This window comes from Echinops telfairi, unplaced genomic scaffold (assembly GCF_000313985.2).
Source record: "Echinops telfairi isolate 266 unplaced genomic scaffold, ASM31398v2 ScPeMD7_2010;HRSCAF=2546, whole genome shotgun sequence".
Classification (NCBI taxonomy): domain Eukaryota; kingdom Metazoa; phylum Chordata; class Mammalia; order Afrosoricida; family Tenrecidae; genus Echinops; species Echinops telfairi.
In genome coordinates, this window is record NW_022105908.1 from 4,188,596 (window position 1) to 4,208,104 (window position 19,509).

Genomic DNA, 19,509 nt, shown 5'->3' on the forward strand with positions numbered 1-19,509 from the left:
TACCACAGACTTTTCCAAATTTTCATTTTTGTTTACATTTTGCACCATTCATTTTCAAATCCATCTCTTTCCTCTTTCATGTTACAGGCCAGGTAAGGAGAAACCACCTGCTTTTTTTGTTTTGTTTTTAAGATCTTGCTTAGACATCTCTTTAGCCAAATATTCATGTTCATCACTTACAAGTTCTACCTTCCTCCAAACATTTTAACAGAATTCAGACAAGTGCTTTGCCACTTCATAAAAACACCACTCTTCCTCCATTGTCCAATAACATGTTTATCTTCTCTGTCTGTGCCCACAGTTTCTGTCTCACCACATGTCCACATTTCTAGCAGCATCCTGGTGCTGGCACCATACGTATTCTCTAAGACAATGGAGACTTTCTCTTCAGCGCTCCTTGCTTCCTTCTGCTCCCTCACCAGAATTGCCCCCGACGGCCATCATTCTGCCAACAGTATCTTCAAGTCAATTAGGCTTTAAGATCCCATACGTTATAACTCTTCCAACCTCTACCATTACACCATTTCAAACCCACCTTCAGGTGCTAGCTATTTGTTACAGCAGCACCCCAATCTTTCAGTACAAATTCTGGCTTAGTTACCTAGTGCTGAAATAGCAGAAATACCACGACTAAATGGCATTAACAAACAGAAATTCATATTCTTACCACTTAGGAGGTTAGAAGTTTGAATTCGGGGCACTGGCTGCAGGGGGACATTTCCCCACTCTTGGCTCTAGAGAAGGTCCATGTCTCTGCAGCCTGTTTTGGGGTTTCTGGGAGATCTCTATGTCCCTTGACATCTATAGTACCTCATCTATTCTCTGTTAACTTCTTTAAAATACATATTTTTAATAATACCAAATGAGATTGACTCAAAGCACACTCTACACTTATCTTACATCATTCACATCGAATAAACAAACCATTCCCCAATGAATTAGAACCACAGGCAGAAAGGTTAGGATTTACAACACATTTTGGAGGGGGTGGGGTGGGAGGGGAGGCATAATTAAATTCATAACAAGCTTCTAGACTAAGACACACGAGGAAGAAAGTCCTGGCAATCTAACTCTGAAAATTAGCCAATGGAAATGTTATAGAACACAACAGTATATTGACCGATGCAGTGCTAGAAAGTTGAAAGGCATTCAGGACACCCAGCCATCACAGCTATGGACTTGTGCCTGGCAATGATCAGGAAGCCGACACGGGTCCCGGCAGCATTTTGTTCAGTTGTACTTGGGATCCCCCTGAGCTTAAGGGGACTCGATGGCAACCAATAACAACAGCTAGACATTTACACACCTAAAGCAAGCCTTTTGAGGTTTAAGGCTAAATTACTGTTCAAGAAAGGAATCAAGAGACAAGTCAACCTTGGGAGGGAAAGCCCACGTACCTTAAGCACAAAGTTGTCCTCAGCTTGGAGCTTCAGGTCCACGATTGCCTTCCTAACCAAAGCTTCGAAGTTGGGGTCTCTCCTCCGAGGCACATCGAGGGCAGGGAAGAGGTCCCCGATCAGACCCATGAACACTGGCATGTCATTGGTCACGATCTTGGGAATGTTAAAGTCTCTCAAGGAACGCATCAGGACTTGGTCCTCCGGTCGATCTGGGTCCCCTCGCTTCAGGGAACCTGCCACCACAAGCACAGACTTAATGGCTCGCAGCCCCCAGTCATAGTGGTCCTGTGGGAAAGAGGGTGCAGGTTAGAACGAAGTTGCCGGTCTTCAGAACACCACGTGCTCAGGCTGGTGTTTGCACAACGGTTACCCTGAGTGCCCCGAAGAAGCTCACAGCTCTTCTGAACTCCAGGTGGAGGCATAGGGAAGGATCCATGACTCAGAAGAGTGTGGTTGTGGGAGCCTAGGACCGGGTTGGTACCTGCTGCCGGCTCTAGCTGGGATGACAAAAGGCAGACACAGAACACACAAGGAGCAAGAGTCAAGGGGAAACGGTGATTTCGCATGCATGCAGAAGGTGGACAGTGGAAACGGGAGATGGGGTGTTGGTGAAGACTGCTGAATATATTACGGACCACCAAAAGAACGAGCAAAGCCGTTTTAAACGAAAGCAATCAGTCTCAGAAGAAATATAAGGTTCCTTCGAGACGAGGATCATGAGGCTTCCACTTGAGTACTTAGGCTATGTGACCAGGAAAGACCAGTCACTAGAAAAGGGACTCATGCTTGGTAAAGTAGAGCATCAGAAAAATGGAGGGAAACCATCCCAAGAGATGGACTGCCCAAAAGCTACGTCCGTGGGTTCAAAGCAATAGTCACAAGGATGGTGCAGAGCTCAGAAATCTTGTGTTGTTTTTAAGAAAAGCTTACCATGAGTTGGAGCTCATTCCACGACAATTAACTATAACAACCTCTAAGGGAACCCTGCCCTCAGCAGGTACAGCAATGAAACGAACAGGAGCAGTCAAAGCAGTAAGAACGAGTCTGGTTAATGCCAACCCTTTTCTCTCAAGCCCAACCCCTCCCATCTCAGTTTCCTGCAGATAGAGGCCATTATCTGTAAGGGATTTTATTGACTCCTGAAATGTTTCTCCTGGGGTGAAGGTGGTCTGGGAGTTGTTGCTAAGTATTATGGAAAAGAAAAAAAGGACTCCTGTCAAAAAGAAACTGGAAAAATTCTGAGCTAAAGGAATCCACATGCATCTTTATTGGAGAACTTTTGAGTTTTGGATTTTTTTTTTTTTAACATAAATACCTTTAATCCAAAGTTACAGTAGAGTTTCATTACACATGGGCTTACAGATAACACATCCTAAGAAAAGTAATGCACAGCTAAATGAGACACAATTCGGATCAACAATGAAAATGCAGATCCTTCTCGACTTGTGTGGTATGGATATGACCAATCTAATCCCAGTACACACCACTCCCCTTACGATCCAGCTCTGCCTGCCTGATGCACTGAGATCCACAACTCAACCTCTTAATGATTATAGGATTCTGTGAAAGGTCTTACCGTCACTGAGGAATGCAGTATATACAGGTCTATAATGCATACCACACACAAACACACACATTAAACTTTAATTCAGCCCTCAGGGCTGGTTGGCATTCTGCTGTAGGCAGGGCACTGGGACTGTCCTCTGACTTAACTTCCAATGTCCCTTCTTTCCAGCAGCATCCTTATACAACTAGTCAATAACCGTGGGAGTTTTCATGAAAAATGCTAGCTTGGCTTCCCTACAAGTAGATTTTTCAACACTCCTTAATGCTAATAGCTTCGTTCATTTCCCTTTTTGCAACCTGCAAGTGCTAGATCCACTCTATGTAGTTCCAGCCACTAAAATGTATAGGTTCTGCCATCTGGTACCATTTGAGAATTAATGCCTATAAAGCCCAGCCAGCACTGCTTCAGAAGAAAGTAGAGGCCCCCGGGTAGTCCTATTCTAGCAATTTTGATAGTGTATTTCTGTTCTAGTAGCAACCAGTGGCCATGCCTTAATAAAAACCAGACCTCACATGCAGAGTGTATGGCAAATGAAAACTGAATTTTTAAAATACACGTGAGCACACGGATCTACAAGAAGGCTCCAAGACACGGTCACAGACCATCTCGAGAGCCGAGGCTGTCACACTGGGCTGATCACCCAGTTTTCTTAGGGAGCATACCTGTTTGGAAAGAAGCTCTTTGCACAACTGGTAAAGGGTAATGAATTTTCTGGCTAATAAACGGGCTTCGATGAATCCTTCTGCCACCAGCATGATCTCACAGATCAGCTCAAAGTCCGGAACCACCATTGCACAAGGCCTGCGTATGGGGAGGCAGAAGGTGGAGACAGTTTTTCAACCACAGAGCTTACGGAGAGACTTTAAGACAAGAAAACCTGGCTTACATCACAGCGGAGGGGTCAGTGGGTGCAAAAAGGTGTGATTTTGTTCCAGACCTTCAATTTGCAGGTGATTTCATTAAGGTTGAAGAAGGCTCACTGGCTTGCTCAAGGGAATAAAAACTGAACAATATGGGGGCAGAACTGGAACTACAGCCCATGTCTTGAAAACTGAGAGCCTAGTGTGCCTTAGTCATAAGGCCATGACTAGCAAAAAAAGTTGTCTAGAACAGATGGGGGCTCAGGTGGAGGAATCAAGTCTCTCTGGGTGACTTTGAGACACACTCCCTGAAGATGTGTGCCTCCTCCAACCCTAGATGTTGTTGTTACTCTTGTTGTCTCTCTTCCTTTATTTGTACGCAAACATAAATATTCAATGCTGAGATTTCACAGTAGAAGTCTATTAACACCATCTTAAACCAAATGGCATATATTAGAAACCAGGATGTTATATAAAACCCCCAAGGGCAAACCCACTGCCACGAAATTGACTCTGGCCCATAGCTCCTCTAATGGTCAGAGCAGAACTGCCCCTGAGAGCTTCTAAGACTATATATCCTTATGGGACCAGAAGCTAATCGTCCTCGCAGTGGCTGGTGGGTCTGAACTCCTGATCTTGTGGTTGGCAGCCCAGTGGCTAACCCACTATGCCACGAGGCTACTTTTTAAAAAATAAATATTATATATTATAAATATACATTTTAGCTGTGATTTCTCCCGAATTCTAAACACACTTGATTTCAAACTTCCTTGTTTTTATTTATCTATTAAGTATGCAATTGAAGCTAAGGTGGTTACATTTGCATCTCTTTAATTGCATTCACCAACACTGATGTAAAAATGTGACAAACTTTTAAGTGCAATTTTATTTTTTAAAATGTTACATTCCCTTGAGACACAAAGGTTCAACCAAATACTTACATTTTAAAAATGATCTTGAAATCTGAAAATGAGGTTAAATGTATATCCATACAAAGGAATGTAATGCTCTCTCTCTCTCACATACACACACCCCAAAACAGCAAAAACATACTCACTGCCAACAAGGTGATGATGACTTATAGCAACCCTATAGGAAAAGCAAGAACTGCCCTGTGAGCGTGCGAGATTGTAAGTCTTTACTGGAGGAGAAAACTTGGTCTTTCTCCCAAGGAGAGGCTGGTGATTTTGAACTGCTGACCTTGTGGTTAGCAGCGTAAGGCATAACCACTACACCACCAGGGCTGCACACACACATATACATACAAATAATGCTATACAACATGATAAACATAATTAAAGTCACTCTCCATGGAAATATGTTGAAATGGCAAATGGTTTGTACATAATTATTACATTAAAAACGAATAATAATGCTGAATAAGACATGGGAAAATATTAATTAATAAAAGCAAGATTCTAAACTGGATACAGATTTGGGAAGCAGAGTAGGTAGCCTACACTATGGGAAGGCAGAATGTCAAGTGGATACACTGGTGACCTTTGGATACCACAGCTGAAGTGGGTCAAAGGACAGCCTCTGGAATTAGCTTGCGTGAGTTCAGATCCCGGTGGTCACCTGATAGTGCTTTTGTGCAGACAAAATGCAAAAAGGGACATGTTGCTTTTGGAGGAAACATTGTCTCTTAACATTTTTTTTGTTCAAAAAATAAGTTTCTTTTAAATTCAAGGAAAAGTGTACGGAATACTTCTTATCAAGGTGATAGCACGCATCCTTTATGGCTTGTGATACAAGACTTATTTAATCAACAAACAGGTTGTGTAGGCAAATAGCATGTAATACTCTAGGCCCCTAGTTTAGACAGCAAATTTGCCATTCCAACAAACTCTAGGTGAAAATGGGAACTGTTTGGATGATCAAATGCCCAGCCACATAGAAACTTCTCATCATGGTGCAGCTTAACAGTGAGGGACTGAAGCACGCAGGCGTGGTGCTCCGGGCTAAGCCTTTTGCTGCTAACCACAGAGGTGGCAGTTTGAAAGTGCTCCCCAGGCTCTTTGCTCCTGTGAAGCTTTATAGGAGGAGGACCCCAAGAGAGTCCCTTTGAATTGATCAACCCGATGGCAGAGGGTGTGGGGGTACTCAGAATCCCTATCCAGTGGCTTCCTTATCCTCTGAGAGTCCATGAAAGCATGACTCGCATCCCCAGAGAGAGAATACTGGGCCCCTCAGTTCAAAACCAAGGCAAACAGTTTTGTCATAGCTCCTTGACGGCTCTCTCTCTCTCTCTTTCTCTCTCTCTTAGGAAAGAGATCATCTCAACTCACTGCCCCCAAGTTGATTCCGATTCACAGAGACCTTCCAGGGCAAGGTAGCACTGCACCTGTAAGTTCCAGAGACTGTAACTCTTCATAATAGTAGAAAGTCTCATCTTTCTCCTGCAGAGCAGCTGGGGGTTTTGAACTGCTGACCTTGCAGTTAGCAGCCCAATATGTAACCAGCTCTTAGGAAACCTGGAGGTGACAAATCAGAACCCTCTTCCCTTTGTGGGGCTGGCTTTCCTTTTCTGAAAACAGAACAGCGACTGCAGCTCCTGCTGGAACATGTATTTGTGTTTAATGAAGAAAATAAAAAAGATTTAAAAATATGGCAATACCCACTTGTGGCAGGGGTGAAATAAAGATGCACTCTTGTGCATTGATAGTAAGAGTGTAATTCGCTACCACTCTGTTTAGATAGCAATTTGGCAATGTGTATCAAGAGCCTTAAAAATGTTCCCACCCTTTAACTCAGAAATTCCACTTCTGGGAATTTAGCCAAAGGAAATAATCATGCACACAGGAAAAAAATTATATATAAACATGTACATTGAAGCATTATGTATAAACATTTTTTAATGTTATAAATAGTCTTAATACATATTTATAAGGGACTAGTTAATTACACCATGGACCTTTCCTTGACAGAATAATATGCAGTCATAAAATGATATTTATGGAGACGATAAAAGAAAATATCTAGATAGCAAAACAAAACAATACAAAGTTGCATGTATGAACTTAAAACATGCATATGAAGAAGACTACAACCAAATTAGACAAATATAATATTAGTAATGGTATTAAAAGTGTAAATTTTTATTTACTTTTCCATGGCTCCATATTACCCATAAAACACATATTAAGCAAATATAAGACTAGTAGTAATGGCATTAAAATGTTTATTTCAAATTTATTTTTCTATATGTTCTATGTTGCTCATAATACTCATATTAAACAAATCCAATGTTAGTAGTAATGGCATTGAGAGTATTTGTTTTTAATTTACCACGATGTCCAAACTCGCCTCTGAGACAGCTGTTGGGCAGAACTCACCTGAAGAGAGCCTTCAGGTTTTCGGGCAGCTCTGTGCGGCCTGCGTAGCCAGGGTTCATGGTGATAAAGATGCCAACCGAAGGATTCAGGCTAATCTCCTCCCCAAGGAAGTTGAAACGCTGCTTCTTATCTCGAATTGCATCCTGAATGCTTTTCACCTAGGGAACAAATCATTGAAAACCTGCCTCCAGGGCAACCCTTGGCTGGGGTGAGAGTGCAAGTTGGGAACCTATGGGTACGCACAACACAAATCCCATGGTGCAGTGCTGTAGCCCCCTCCTCTGAGCAGCAGGCTAGGGATCTGGCACTCTGGGCTTTCACAGATGGGTATTAGGGATATAACTAAAAGCATCCTACTCAACCACATCCTTCTGTATAACTAAGTGTTAAGAGAATGTGGATGGACCACAGTCAGTGCTAAACTCTCTGAGAGTCAGTTTCCTCTGTAATAACAACAGTGAAAGTATACTAGGAGCCCTGGTGGTGGAGTGGTTAAGCATTGGGCTGATAATCACAAGGTCACCAGTTTGAAACAACCAGCCACTCCACAGGAGAAAAATGAGGCTTTGTACACCCCTAAAGAGTTATCATCTCCCAGAACCACAGGGGAAGTTCTACCCAGTCCTATAGGGCCTCTCTGAGTCAGAATGGACCCAATGGCAATGATCTGAGAAAGCGTATTAGCACCAAAAAGGGCATCGTGTTTGATAATACAGAGGGCAAATGAAAACGAAGGAAGCCTGCAATGAGATGGGTGTTCACAACAGCTTCAACCGGGGACTCAAACACACCAGTGATCATGAAGTGGACACAGGACTAATGCCCACTGCCATAGAATGAATTCCACCTCACGGAGTTCCTATAGGACTGAGTAGAACAACCCATTTGGGTTTCTAAGGCTATAAATCTTTGACAATAGAAAGCCTCTTATTTCTCCTTCAGAGCCACTGGCAGGTTGGAACAGCTGATCTTTCAGTTAGCAGCCCACTCTGTCCCAGAGCCTGGTAATGCTTTTTATTGTTATGCAATGAGGCTGCAATGAGTTGGAGACACCTGGGAACTGGGCACTATTGTGGGCACCTTTTGTGTACTAACTCACTTGATTTTCACAAGATTTTTTAGGAAGGAGGATACACACACATCTAATCTTATATTTCTATCACATATGTGATGTGTATACATCATAGATATCGCTTGTATATATATATGTATACCCATCATTCCTGTTTCCCTGTGATAATAGAGAAGCATGCAGAGGTTCAGTAGTTCACTCAAAGACAAGCAGCTATGAATTGGTGGCACCAGAATTCGATCCGAGACAAGTGAATTGCCACTGTGCGGCAGAAAGAATGCCTGTACCTACATCTGGAGTTGTTCTAAGGGCTAAGAACGTGGACGTTTGTGAAGTGCTTAGCAGACAGCAGCTGGCACGGTAGTTGTTAATATGCCCATCATTATTCCAATTGTGGTCTTGAGGCGCCATATTGGTGTAACGTCTGTAGCCATGCTCCAATCTCCAGAAGGGGAATGCTGATTCCTTGGTGGGTGGGGCAGCCTATATATAGTTCGGAGTGGAGAGAGCCACTATGCAAGCAAGGGCTATAAATACCTTCCTAAGGAGCCCTGGTGGCTCCGTAGGATAGGCATTGGACTGCTAGCCAAGTGGTCAATGCTCAAACTCACCAGCTGTTCCATGGGAGAAAGATGACAAAGTTTCTGTAAAGATTGACAGTCTTGGGAACGCTAGCCAGGGTGGCTATGCATCGCAATTGCCTCAGTGGCAGTGGGTTTGGTTTTGGGTAAAGGGGTAAGGCAGAACCTGGGCAGTACAAATAGCTAGTGCACTCGCAGGCTGAGTAGTTGGAGTCCACCCAGAGGTACCTTGGAAGAAAGGCCTGGTGACCTATTTAAAAAATATCCGCCATTGAAACCCCACGGAAGATAATTCTCAGACAAACATAAGGTCACCATGCGTTGGAATCAAGTCGATGGCAATGATTTAAGGAAGCCAGACTTTTCTTAAAGACAGTGGAGCCTGAGGGAATTTAAGCTGAAGCTTTGCTGGGTCCAACCTACATTCTAGACCACTTTGACAAGAGCAGAAATGAAATTCAATCATTTATTTTCCCCTGTGATTTCTGGGGGGAAATGTACAAAAACATTTAAAACCATCAACATTGGGCCAGTCTACAGCTTTGCTTAACCAGATCCTAGAGTATCTTTGAATGTTGTCAGCAGCTCAGGGTTCCGAAAAGCCGGGAATCTAGGACGATCTAGAGCACTGGTTCTCAACCTTCCAAATGCGGGGTACTCGTATGTGGGCGTATCTGCATGTGGGCCGGCCCCGCCTGGAGACCTAAGTTCTTAAGACCATCTGAAAAAACGTGTTTTCCAATGGTCTTAGGCGACCCCTGTGACAGGGTCGTTCAACCCCCACAGGGGTCATGACCCACAGGTTCAGAACCGCTGATCTAGAGGCTTGGAATAAGCCCCTAGCATGTCAGCTAGTCCTGGGCTGCTAGAATAATCCGGGGGAACCTAGTTCCAGGGAGACAGGGCTGCAGGTGGTGGTGGTGGTGGTGGTGGTGTGTGTGTGTGTGTGTGTGTGTGATGGGAAGAAGGAGGGAGGCAGAGAGCAAAAGGCAAATAAAAAAGATTCTCTACAGCTCAGAGCCAGGGCTTCAGGAGGCCTTTCTGTGTAGCCTTAAGAAGCAAGCACCTCCGATACCTGGGAGTGTAGGTGATCTCCAGAATGTCCCAAGGAGCCCTGGGGGCAGAGCAGTTCTACGCAGGGCTGCAATCCGTCCGGTCAGCAGTTGAAACCACCAGCATGTCCACAGGAGAAAGACAGGCCTTTCTACTCCTGTAAACAACGGACAACCTCGAAAACTCCCAGGACTTCTACCCATTCCTACAGTGGTGCTATGAGTCAATATTGGCTCAGTGGCAGTGAGGTGGTTTTTTTGTTTTTGTTTTGTTTTTAGTGGTTATAGAATTAGGATTCGGCTTCCTTCTCAAAGTGAAGCAATAATGACTAAATCCATCTGGACTCACAGAAATTAGTTTAAGGCGGAAACTTCTGTCCGACCTGCAGAATACCAAGGCTATTCTGGCAGCAGCAGTCTCCAGCGCACAGGCTGGTGGCCCAACCGACTGTGTTCCGTCTGTTCTCACAGTTCTGAGGAGCACAGCTCTGCCACAGAACGCCCCTCACCACCTTCATTACCCTGCAAGATGAGATAGGCAAGTGGTAAGGATGAAACTGTTTGCTGCTCCTGTTTGTTTCTCAGTTCTTCTGGCCACACGATGTGTAGAACACCCACCTTGCTATGGAGCAGGGGGTGCGTGCGATGACCACCTACAAATTGTCCTGATAACTTGGGGTGAAGGTTGAGGCAAGAGGCAAGCACCCTTTCTGTTGCTTGCTCCGACTCGGCATTCCCTCCTGCCACATCCACGGCAAGAATCCTCCCTCTCAGCAAGAATTTAGGATGCACTGTAGGATTGCAGGCATCTGTGCTGTTGTGTGAAATTCTATAGGGGGGGGGCACTGGAGGAAGATGCTGAACAGATTTGATGATGCAGTTTATATTGGCGCATCAGCGCTAATAGATGGTTCCGCCAGTCTGATTTGTAGAGGGTAGGAGGTTGTTGACCTGGAATTTCCACGTTGCTTTAACAGCAGTTAGATCCATGGGACCAGTCATTGATTGGGCTGGGACTGTGACCAGGGGTGCTGGAGGCACTCATGAAGGTCTGGCCCTGGAAAAGCCCAGATCTCTTTCTAAGTCCAGAAGCAGGTGGACCTTAGGTCTTATGGACAAAACTGTGAGTTAGGTGGAGGTACGCACATAGGAAGACAGAACTGCATAACTGGTATTTAAGGCTGCCTGTGGTGCTATGGTGCAAGGTCAGCAGTTCAAACCCACCAGCCACTCCAAGGGAGAAAGATGAGGCTGTCTGCTCCCGTAGAGATTTAGAGTCTCAGAAACCCTTTATCTAGGGTCATTATGACTTGGCATTGGCTGGATGGCAGTGGGTTTTGATTTGGTGAGGCATGTTCTTTATTCAGAGGGTGGGAGAGGGTATCTTTCTCCACTACAGGCACCAGGGTTTGGGGAGCTTTTAAAGTCACAGAGAATAACAAAATAATAACCAAGCCTTAATCAAGTGCTTGAGATGAGATGCACTGGATAGGATTCTGAGAATTTTACATAATCCTCTCATTAGAGCATCTCAATAGCTGTATAAGATGGGTGGTCTCAGCTCTTCATTTTAGATAAGGAAACTGAGGTAGAAGGCAGTGGAGAAACTTGTTGGCGATCATGGCACCAGGGTTCTTACATTAGGAAATGCTTACATTAGGAGGTGCTGGGGTGGGGAGAGGTGAGGGCGGGAGATATGAACTCCCTAGACTTACTTTTCCATCTTAAAAATTGGTTTTTAAAAAGGGTTAAATAGGAACAAATAAACCTGCCTCGTGCCTAATGGTTGGTAAGTGGAGCAACTTGGGTTTAAAACCAGGCAATCTAGGTGAGACTTCATCTTACATACTATGGACCTATTGTCAGGAGAGACCAGTCCCTGGAGAAGGACATCCTGTGTGGCAAAGTGACAAAGAGGAAGGCCCTCCACAGGATGGATTGGCACAATGGCGCATCAACGGGCTCAGGCATCAGGACAACTGTGAGGATGGCGCAGGACCGGCAGTGTTTGGTTCTGTGGCGCACAGAGTTGCTTTGGGTTGGAACCGACTCCATGGCACCAACAAGGCTACGGGAAAAGCTCACGCTAATGAGCACTTGTCCAAACTGTCTTCTACCAGGAGAAACATGATGACCGCCACATATTCAGTTCTCAGCAAATATAAATATAGTTGTACGCTCTGCAGAGTACCTTGATTTGTTCTGAAAAGAATCGTGCTTGTCATCATTAATTTTTAAAAATCATTGTACTGGGGGCTCTTGTAGTTCTTATAATATTCCATACATCAATTGTTTCAAGCGTATTTGTACATGTGTTGCCATCATCATTTTCTAAACATTTACTTTCTATTTGAGCTCTTGGTTTCAGCTCCTCTTTTTTCCCCTCCCGTCCCCTCCCATCCTCGTGACCTCTTGATAACTTATAAATTATTATTGTTTTCATGTCTTCATTTAAAGACACAGACACAATCACTTCCACGGAGTTAATTCTGACTCATAGCAATCCTACAGGATAGACTAGAACCACCCCTGGGTGCTTTCTGAGAGTGCAGCTCTGTATGGGAATAGAAGGCCTCCTCTTTCTCCTGCAGGGAAGCTAGTGGTTTCAAACGGAAGACCTTGTGTGAGCAGCCCAATGGGTAGCCCACTATGGCACAGTTTCCACAAAATGAAAAGTGTGCCTTTTGGAGGGGACTAGGTTTCATTTTATAAAAACCAAAATGAAGAAGACATCAGTGTTCTTATTTGGGGGTTACTTTTCCCCTCTGGGGATACTTGGCATTGTCTGCAGACATTTTCGGTTTTCACTGCTGGGGGTGGGGGCAGTGTTACTGGCCTCTAGTGGACATAGACCAGGGGTACTGCTATGCCAGGACCATTCCCACAAAGAGCCCCCCAAATAAACCAGCTGATATTGAGTCAATGCTAACTAAGGGCCTCCTCGTGCACTGCAGAACGGAAAGGTTCCCTTAGAGTCTCAAGAGTGCGGCCTTTCAGTATATCACCCAGCCTTTTTTCTAAGATGCCTCTGGGTGGAGTCAAACTTCTAACCTTTTGGTCACTGGTCAGGGTTTAACTGATTGTGCCCCTAGAGACTGTCCTCCTAACCTGGCAATCTCTTTCTCCAGTTCTCATTCTCAAAGTTTGTTGAGTATGAATGAAACCACATGTGTACTACCCCAGACCAACGGAATCAGAATCTTTAGGGGTGGAGACTGCACGTTGCTACGTTTCTGAATTCTGCAGGCCATTCTACTGGGAGCCAGGTTGAGGTTGTTATTGTATAACAGTGCTTCTCCAGTTTTATCCCTCAGCGCATGGGAATCACTGGGCAAGTGTATGAAAATGCAGGTTCTGCTTCAGCAGGTCCTGGGTGGGGCCTGGGGAACTCTAGTGGCACAGTGGTTAAGGCCTGGCCTATGGCCCATAAGGTGGCATTCAAACTGACCCAATGCAGAAAGATGAGAGGGTCTGATTCCCAGCCTTAGAAACCCTGTAGGGCACTTCTACTCTGTCCTAGAGGGGCCCTATGTGTTGGAACTGATTCGACAGCAACAGATTGGTTTGGGTATTGGTTTTAGTTGGGGCCTGAGAGTCCACATTTCTAACAAGCTCCCAAGTGATACTGCTTCTGCTTCTGCTGCTGATGATGGTGGCTGAGCAGCACTGAGCTAAAAGATACTGCTCATACTTGTCGATTCTCAGGGCACCTGTTGGCAAGTTGCCCCTGGGTCGCAAGTTCCCCTCAGCTGCATGAGTTCACATTCTCTTCCTAGCCTCTAGTACTCTTATTAAATCCTCCCTGTCCAAGGGGACTGATTGTTTCACCCTGGATTTTTGGAAAGAACCCTGGTGGAGCACTCCGGAGTCCCTGCTAATGGACTTCCTGGTTCTTGAGGCTTCCGGCCTCAGCCTGCATGTTGTGGAAGCGTCCGTCCGTCTGTCCTAAAGAGGAGAGGGAGGGAGCAGGGATGCTCGGAGGGGCATGGGGCTGGCGGGGAGGGTGGTGGGATGTGACTTGGTTGATGATGGCCTTGGACTCAGAGAGGCCAAGGCCTTGTGGGCTGACTGGGACAGCAATAGCAAGATTCTGGAGGGAAACAAAGTTAAGCAATAACTTATCCCTTTCAAAATTGCAGAGTCATTTCTCTTGCAATTGCCACACACATGTGTGCTCTTTTTAAATTTCCCATAGTGGGTAAGCAATTCTGCGGGACCTATCTGACAGAAGCATGAAAATATCCACCTACAAAGACACTGAAACATAACAGCTTTTCTAGAAGTTACTGGGAAGGGTAACGAGAGGAGAAGGCAGAGGAGGGTGGGCGGTGGAGGGCTGTCGGCAGCTGGTGCAGCTTCTAAACCAATATGCCAGCCTGAATGAGCATGTGAATAATTAAGTACAATTTTGTCCTTGGAAGGAAGTGTGGTTTTAAATGTTACTAGTCCAGCTTTTGCCCGGGCTGTTGTCAGACCTCTTTGGGGGATTTCTCCTTATGGGTGTCGTCCAAGACCACGATGGGAATAAATACCACGAGGAAAAGGAATCTAATCTTGAAGCACTCACGACTGACCGCAGGTTGTGGTGGTTGTTCATTGCCATCAAGTGGGATCCACCACATGACCTATGCACAGCAGAGCAAAGCACTGCCTGGTCCTGCGCCAGCCTCACAATGGTTTGAGACCATTGTTGCAAGCCACTGTGCCAACCCATCTTATTGAGGGCTGTGGTAGTTATAATCCTTTGCCAATCTGAGAGATTAGGAGTGAAGGGGTAGAGTCTACTTTGTTAGTCAGGTCATAGCCAGTGAGGCCTGTGTGGGCATGGCTGTCCCCTAAGAATTCTGGGAAATCTGGTTTATCCTCCTTGGAGGTGGGAGACATCCTTTCTCTCGGCTCACTCCTTTGGAGATGCTCTACTGACAAGACACGTGGCACTATGCTCTGGGAGCTGGAGAAGCCACATGGACCTACCCTGATGCAGCTCTAAAGCTGGAGAAGTCACATGGAGACCACTGCCAGCACTGAGAGGCTTACACCACCACTGGACCCAGACTTCCATCCCACTGGCCTGTGATCTTCCTGCAATCAGCATCATTGCATGTGTTTCTTGAGTCAGAAGAGGACTTTATAGATTGGGATCAGACATATGGGCTAATATTGGACTTATGGCTTGGACTGGACTGGGTTGCGATGCTTTCTTAATATACAATCACCCTTTATATAAAACTCTGTCTTATACACATATGAGTTTCTATGGATTTGTTTCTCTAGTCTATCCGGACTACAACAGGCTCTTTTTCTTTTTGATGACCCTCTACTTAACCAAGCATGATGTCCCTTTCCAGGAACTGATCCCTGCTAAGACCAAGTCTGATCGGCCTGGATTCTAATGACTATCTAACAGATCCTCTTTGTTCGTTTGGAAGTCATGGTACTTCCAACATTCTTCACTAACGCCATAATTCAAATGCATTAACTCTTCCCTGGTCCTCCTTATTCATTACATATGTTAGGTAGTTCATTGTTAGGCAGATCTACAGTGTCTTTTATGCAGAGATGGTTTCTGAATGGACCAAATAGCTAGACACCAAGGAACTATCTGAAAGATTGGAGGTTCAAGTCTTCTCAGAGATGGATCAAAAGAAACGCTTGGGGATCTGCTTGCAAAAAAAGCTGTGCTTGATAACCCTGAGGGCACACTACTGCTCTGACACACATAGGTCAACTTGACTCCAACTATTTGGCACTGGGATATTCTTATTTTTTAATTAACTTTATTGAGCTATAATTAACATACTGCACCATAAAATAGTTCAATCCTATCAAGAAGGGTTGCACAATCAACTTTAGAACAGCCTCTCCTTCTTGTACCATTGATGTTGACGCCCCATTTCCCATCCCCTCCCCTGGGTCCCAGGTAATTAGTTCAATTACTGTCTTCATCCGTCCATCCATCCTCAGTTTCCTATACAGGGAAACATACGAAGCAAGGATAAAGAACAAACACACTCACATACACACGGTTAAATCACACCTGTGACTGTCATGATCACATCACAGAGACTAACATCTATGGAGTGCCCACTCTGCTTGGCATCGCTCACTGCCATCATGTTGGTTCTGAGCCCGGCAGCCCCATTCACGAGGAATGAAATGCTCCCTGACCCTGCATCATATTCACAACTGCGGTTGTAAGGCTGCTATGCATCTTGAGTGCCTTCCAAACTAGGGGCCCATCTCCCACACCATAGGAGGCAGATTCTGTTGGGATCCACAGTTTTTGTTGGCTGATTTTTGGAAGTACATTACCAGGCCTTTCTTTTTCAGTTTGTCTTATTCTCAAGCTCTGCTGAGATCAATCCACCATGAGTGACCGTGCTGGTATTTGAAACACTGGTGCATAGCTTCCAAGATCAGAGCAGCATGTAAGCCCACACAGGAGACACACTGGCAGAGTGGTATTAGCCTACTCTCTTCAGGGCTTTAGATGTATATTCCCTCATTTACTCTTTAATACAACTCCACCAGGGAGGTACTGCTATTAGTCTAGTTTAAAGATGTGGAAATTAACACGATTCCCTGCAGGTCAAGTAGTAAATAAGAGGCAGAGCTAAAATTTAGCACTGGCAGTCTAGTTTCAAGGTCTATGCTGTGAACCACCTCCCCTACTCCCTTGTCTAGCGAACCACTTTCTACAACCATTTGCATTTTTTCCTTCACATTTTTAATTAGATATGGACCTTGCTGATGCAAAATGTGTTCTTTGCTCCTGTGTTCCTCATCTGCTTTCACCTGCTCTTCTTCTGGCTCCTTGGAGGGTCATACCAGCCACCCCCAAGCAACTCCTCTCGCTGAGCCCACACCGAGAGGGCACTGGTGCATTTATCCATGCCCCGTGGTCCTCATGGGAGTTAAGATGCACAGAAGTGGAAATAAAGCAGAGTTGAAATACGAGAGGCTAGCAGGCAAGAGACTAATCCATTGGAAAAGGAACATCAGCAGTTACATATTTGCAATGGAAGAAGGAAAAGACAAAATGCCTGCACACAAATATAACCACACATTAAAATGAAAGAGAACTAAAGCAATCCCAACAGCCACCACTGTAGCAAACCCAAGCCTTCCTATGATTTTCAGAACCTTGCTGGGCCTCTAGGTTACTCATTCTGAGAAATGTTTACACCCCGAAAAGAGCTGAAAACTCATCTATTGTCAGCTAGTCAATGGTAACTCATAGCAATCCTGTAGGACAGGGTGGAAATGCCTCTGTGGGTTTCTGAGACTGTAACTCGTTAAGGGGGGTCAAAGGCCCTTTCTCCGTCACAAAATAGATTAGTGCCCCAAATTAAAACTTATCATCTTGCCCATGAGTTTCTCGGGTAGCAACTGTTTGTCAGACTAGCAAGCCCTGGTTTGCCTCTCAGAGCAGCTGGTGGTTTCAAACTTGCGGGTGTGGAAGCCCAATGATCACCAGGGCTGCTCAAACAGACCACACACACAGAAAACCAACCCACAGCTACCGCCGTCGAGCGGACTCCCACGCACAGCAGCCCTGTTCAGGGCTCCCACTGTGAGAGGAGATAATGTCATCTTTCTCCTAAGGTGGAGCTAGTGGATTTGAACCATTGTTCTCGCACTTAGAACCCAAGGCTTTCTTGACAGTGCCACTAGGACTCTAGGCTACTAAGTGTCTACTCGGAGGTCATCGCAGCCAGGTTCTGCTGACCCCGCTCAGGCCTTTGTCTTTTTAAAAAAAATTGTGTTACTAACTATCTGAAATGTCGATATTCTCTAGAAAAATTTTGTTTTCAGTTTTCCTTTAAAAAGTAAATGAAGTAATCTGGTTTACATTCTTGAACGGCAGCGTTATGCTAGTAAATGTATATCCACCAGCTCTCCTAGTAATAAGAAAGGGTCCCTGATTTTTATAATTTCCAGTTTTCGTGGAAATTCTCCTGTCACCTTCAATTATAAGCTTTCCACCGGATACTACTGAACTCGGAGCTGGGAAGAGAGGCACACAAGTAGTGAGGCAAGCATTTCAAGGGTTCCCATCCAAGAGAACAGATATTCAAGGCCAACCATTGTACTTCCTTTCTCAATTAATTCCTGCTGAATCTAGGAAACCGAACGGAAGGGAATCCCTGGAGACCAGCGAGCGGGGCTACAACTCAGTTTCACTACTAAGTCTCACCTAGACGCAGTGTGGGCAGCATTAAGTGTGGAGGCAACAGGAATCAGTCAGAAACACAAGTAGTGGGAAGACTGCCCACTTTGGGGCAAGTAAAGGACCCTCCTGGGCTCCCTGACCAAGTACCTGTGGCTCTAGTGGCATGGAGGTGAGTTCCACCATTGTTCCAGGCCCTAATTTTGAACACAAGGCTCAACGCTTTGCGTTTCTTCAGTCACTGGCCCGCCGCTTCAGTCCCAGACTAACTATGACAGGCCCAGCATGCCTGGAGGAGCGAGGTGGCAACATATGGGTGTGCAGATGAGGGCTGGCTTCTGCTGGGGTAAGGTGGCCCTTGAAGGAAGATTGCTCCTCAATCAGCTCTCCTCTGCCCCCCATCTCCTCATGCTGACTTACCACCTGACATTTCCTTATTTTGCCTTTTCTCCCACAGCCCTGCACTATTGTTTTTTAGCCAACAAAGTGAAATGTTGTCCTTGTTCCAGAACTGTGAACTAATTTCTGTTCCTGAAGGCCAACCACATGGGAGACTGTTTATTACGGTAGGACTAGGTAACTCACAAGTCCCCCTTGGGATTATTTTTCTTCTCTGGTCTTCAGTTTCTCCATAGGCACAATGGGGGAAATGGTGGCTACCAAGGGTGTTGTGGAAAGATAAGAAGCAGTATGTGAACAGAGGCGAGTTCAGAGCAGACTTTCAATGGGGGTTTGTTCACTTTTTCTACCTACCCCTTAGCCCCGTTTCCATTGTTCCTGGTTTTCAAAGGCTCTTGACCCGCTTTTAAATCCTTTCCCATTCTCTTACACCTGACTTCCAGATAGCATATTTGGAAGTTGTTCTCCACACTGTGAGTCAGAATTCAAAACACTTCTACACCATTGAGGAGTACTCGTGCCTGCTCTAGGAACTCAATCAACGGTACTTGAACATCCTGGGTTCTGTTCATCATGGGCCCCTCATCCCCAACTCACTGGACAGTGCTCTCCCATGTTGTAAGGGTTTAATAACTGCTTTCTGAATGGCTTGAAGGCTATTGGCCTGGGCACATAAAACTAACCCAAAAGTGACTTCAGTTGGCTCAAGACCCTAGTCACAGGGACTATCAAGGTCAATTGGAATGACACAGGCTATAAAGACAATGTTCTACATCTTACTTTGATGGGTAGTGGCTTGTACCTTAAATGCCTCCCAGTGGCAATCTAAGGTGTAACTCTTGGTCTTTCCTCATCCAGAACAAAGAAGTGTGAAGAAAAAATAAAAAAACAATTAGCCCTAAGGACTGATGGGACGTGTATACCTCAGCCTCTATAACCCCGAGACCAGAAGAACTAGCTAATGCCCAGCTACCACTACTGACCACTCACAATAGTAAGTGCTGCAAAGAGTAGTGGAACAACATTTCAAATCATAAAGACCAGGCTTACTGATCTGACAGGGACTGGTGAGG

The 19,509-nt window shown here is 45.1% G+C and overlaps 1 protein-coding gene across 1 annotated transcript in view; it reads right to left on the minus strand.

Annotated features, from left to right (window-relative positions):
• The window catches only part of DNAH9 (dynein axonemal heavy chain 9), a 397,093-nt gene that overhangs the window by 243,998 nt on the left and 133,586 nt on the right, over positions 1 to 19,509 (minus strand). Inside the window, exons 26-28 of the mRNA XM_045293291.1 lie at positions 7,163 to 7,320; positions 3,630 to 3,768; positions 1,398 to 1,685 (exon numbers count right to left, since the gene is read on the minus strand). Of these exons, the coding sequence (XP_045149226.1) occupies positions 1,398 to 1,685; positions 3,630 to 3,768; positions 7,163 to 7,320 (585 nt within the window). The remainder of the gene's footprint in view (positions 1 to 1,397; positions 1,686 to 3,629; positions 3,769 to 7,162; positions 7,321 to 19,509) is intronic.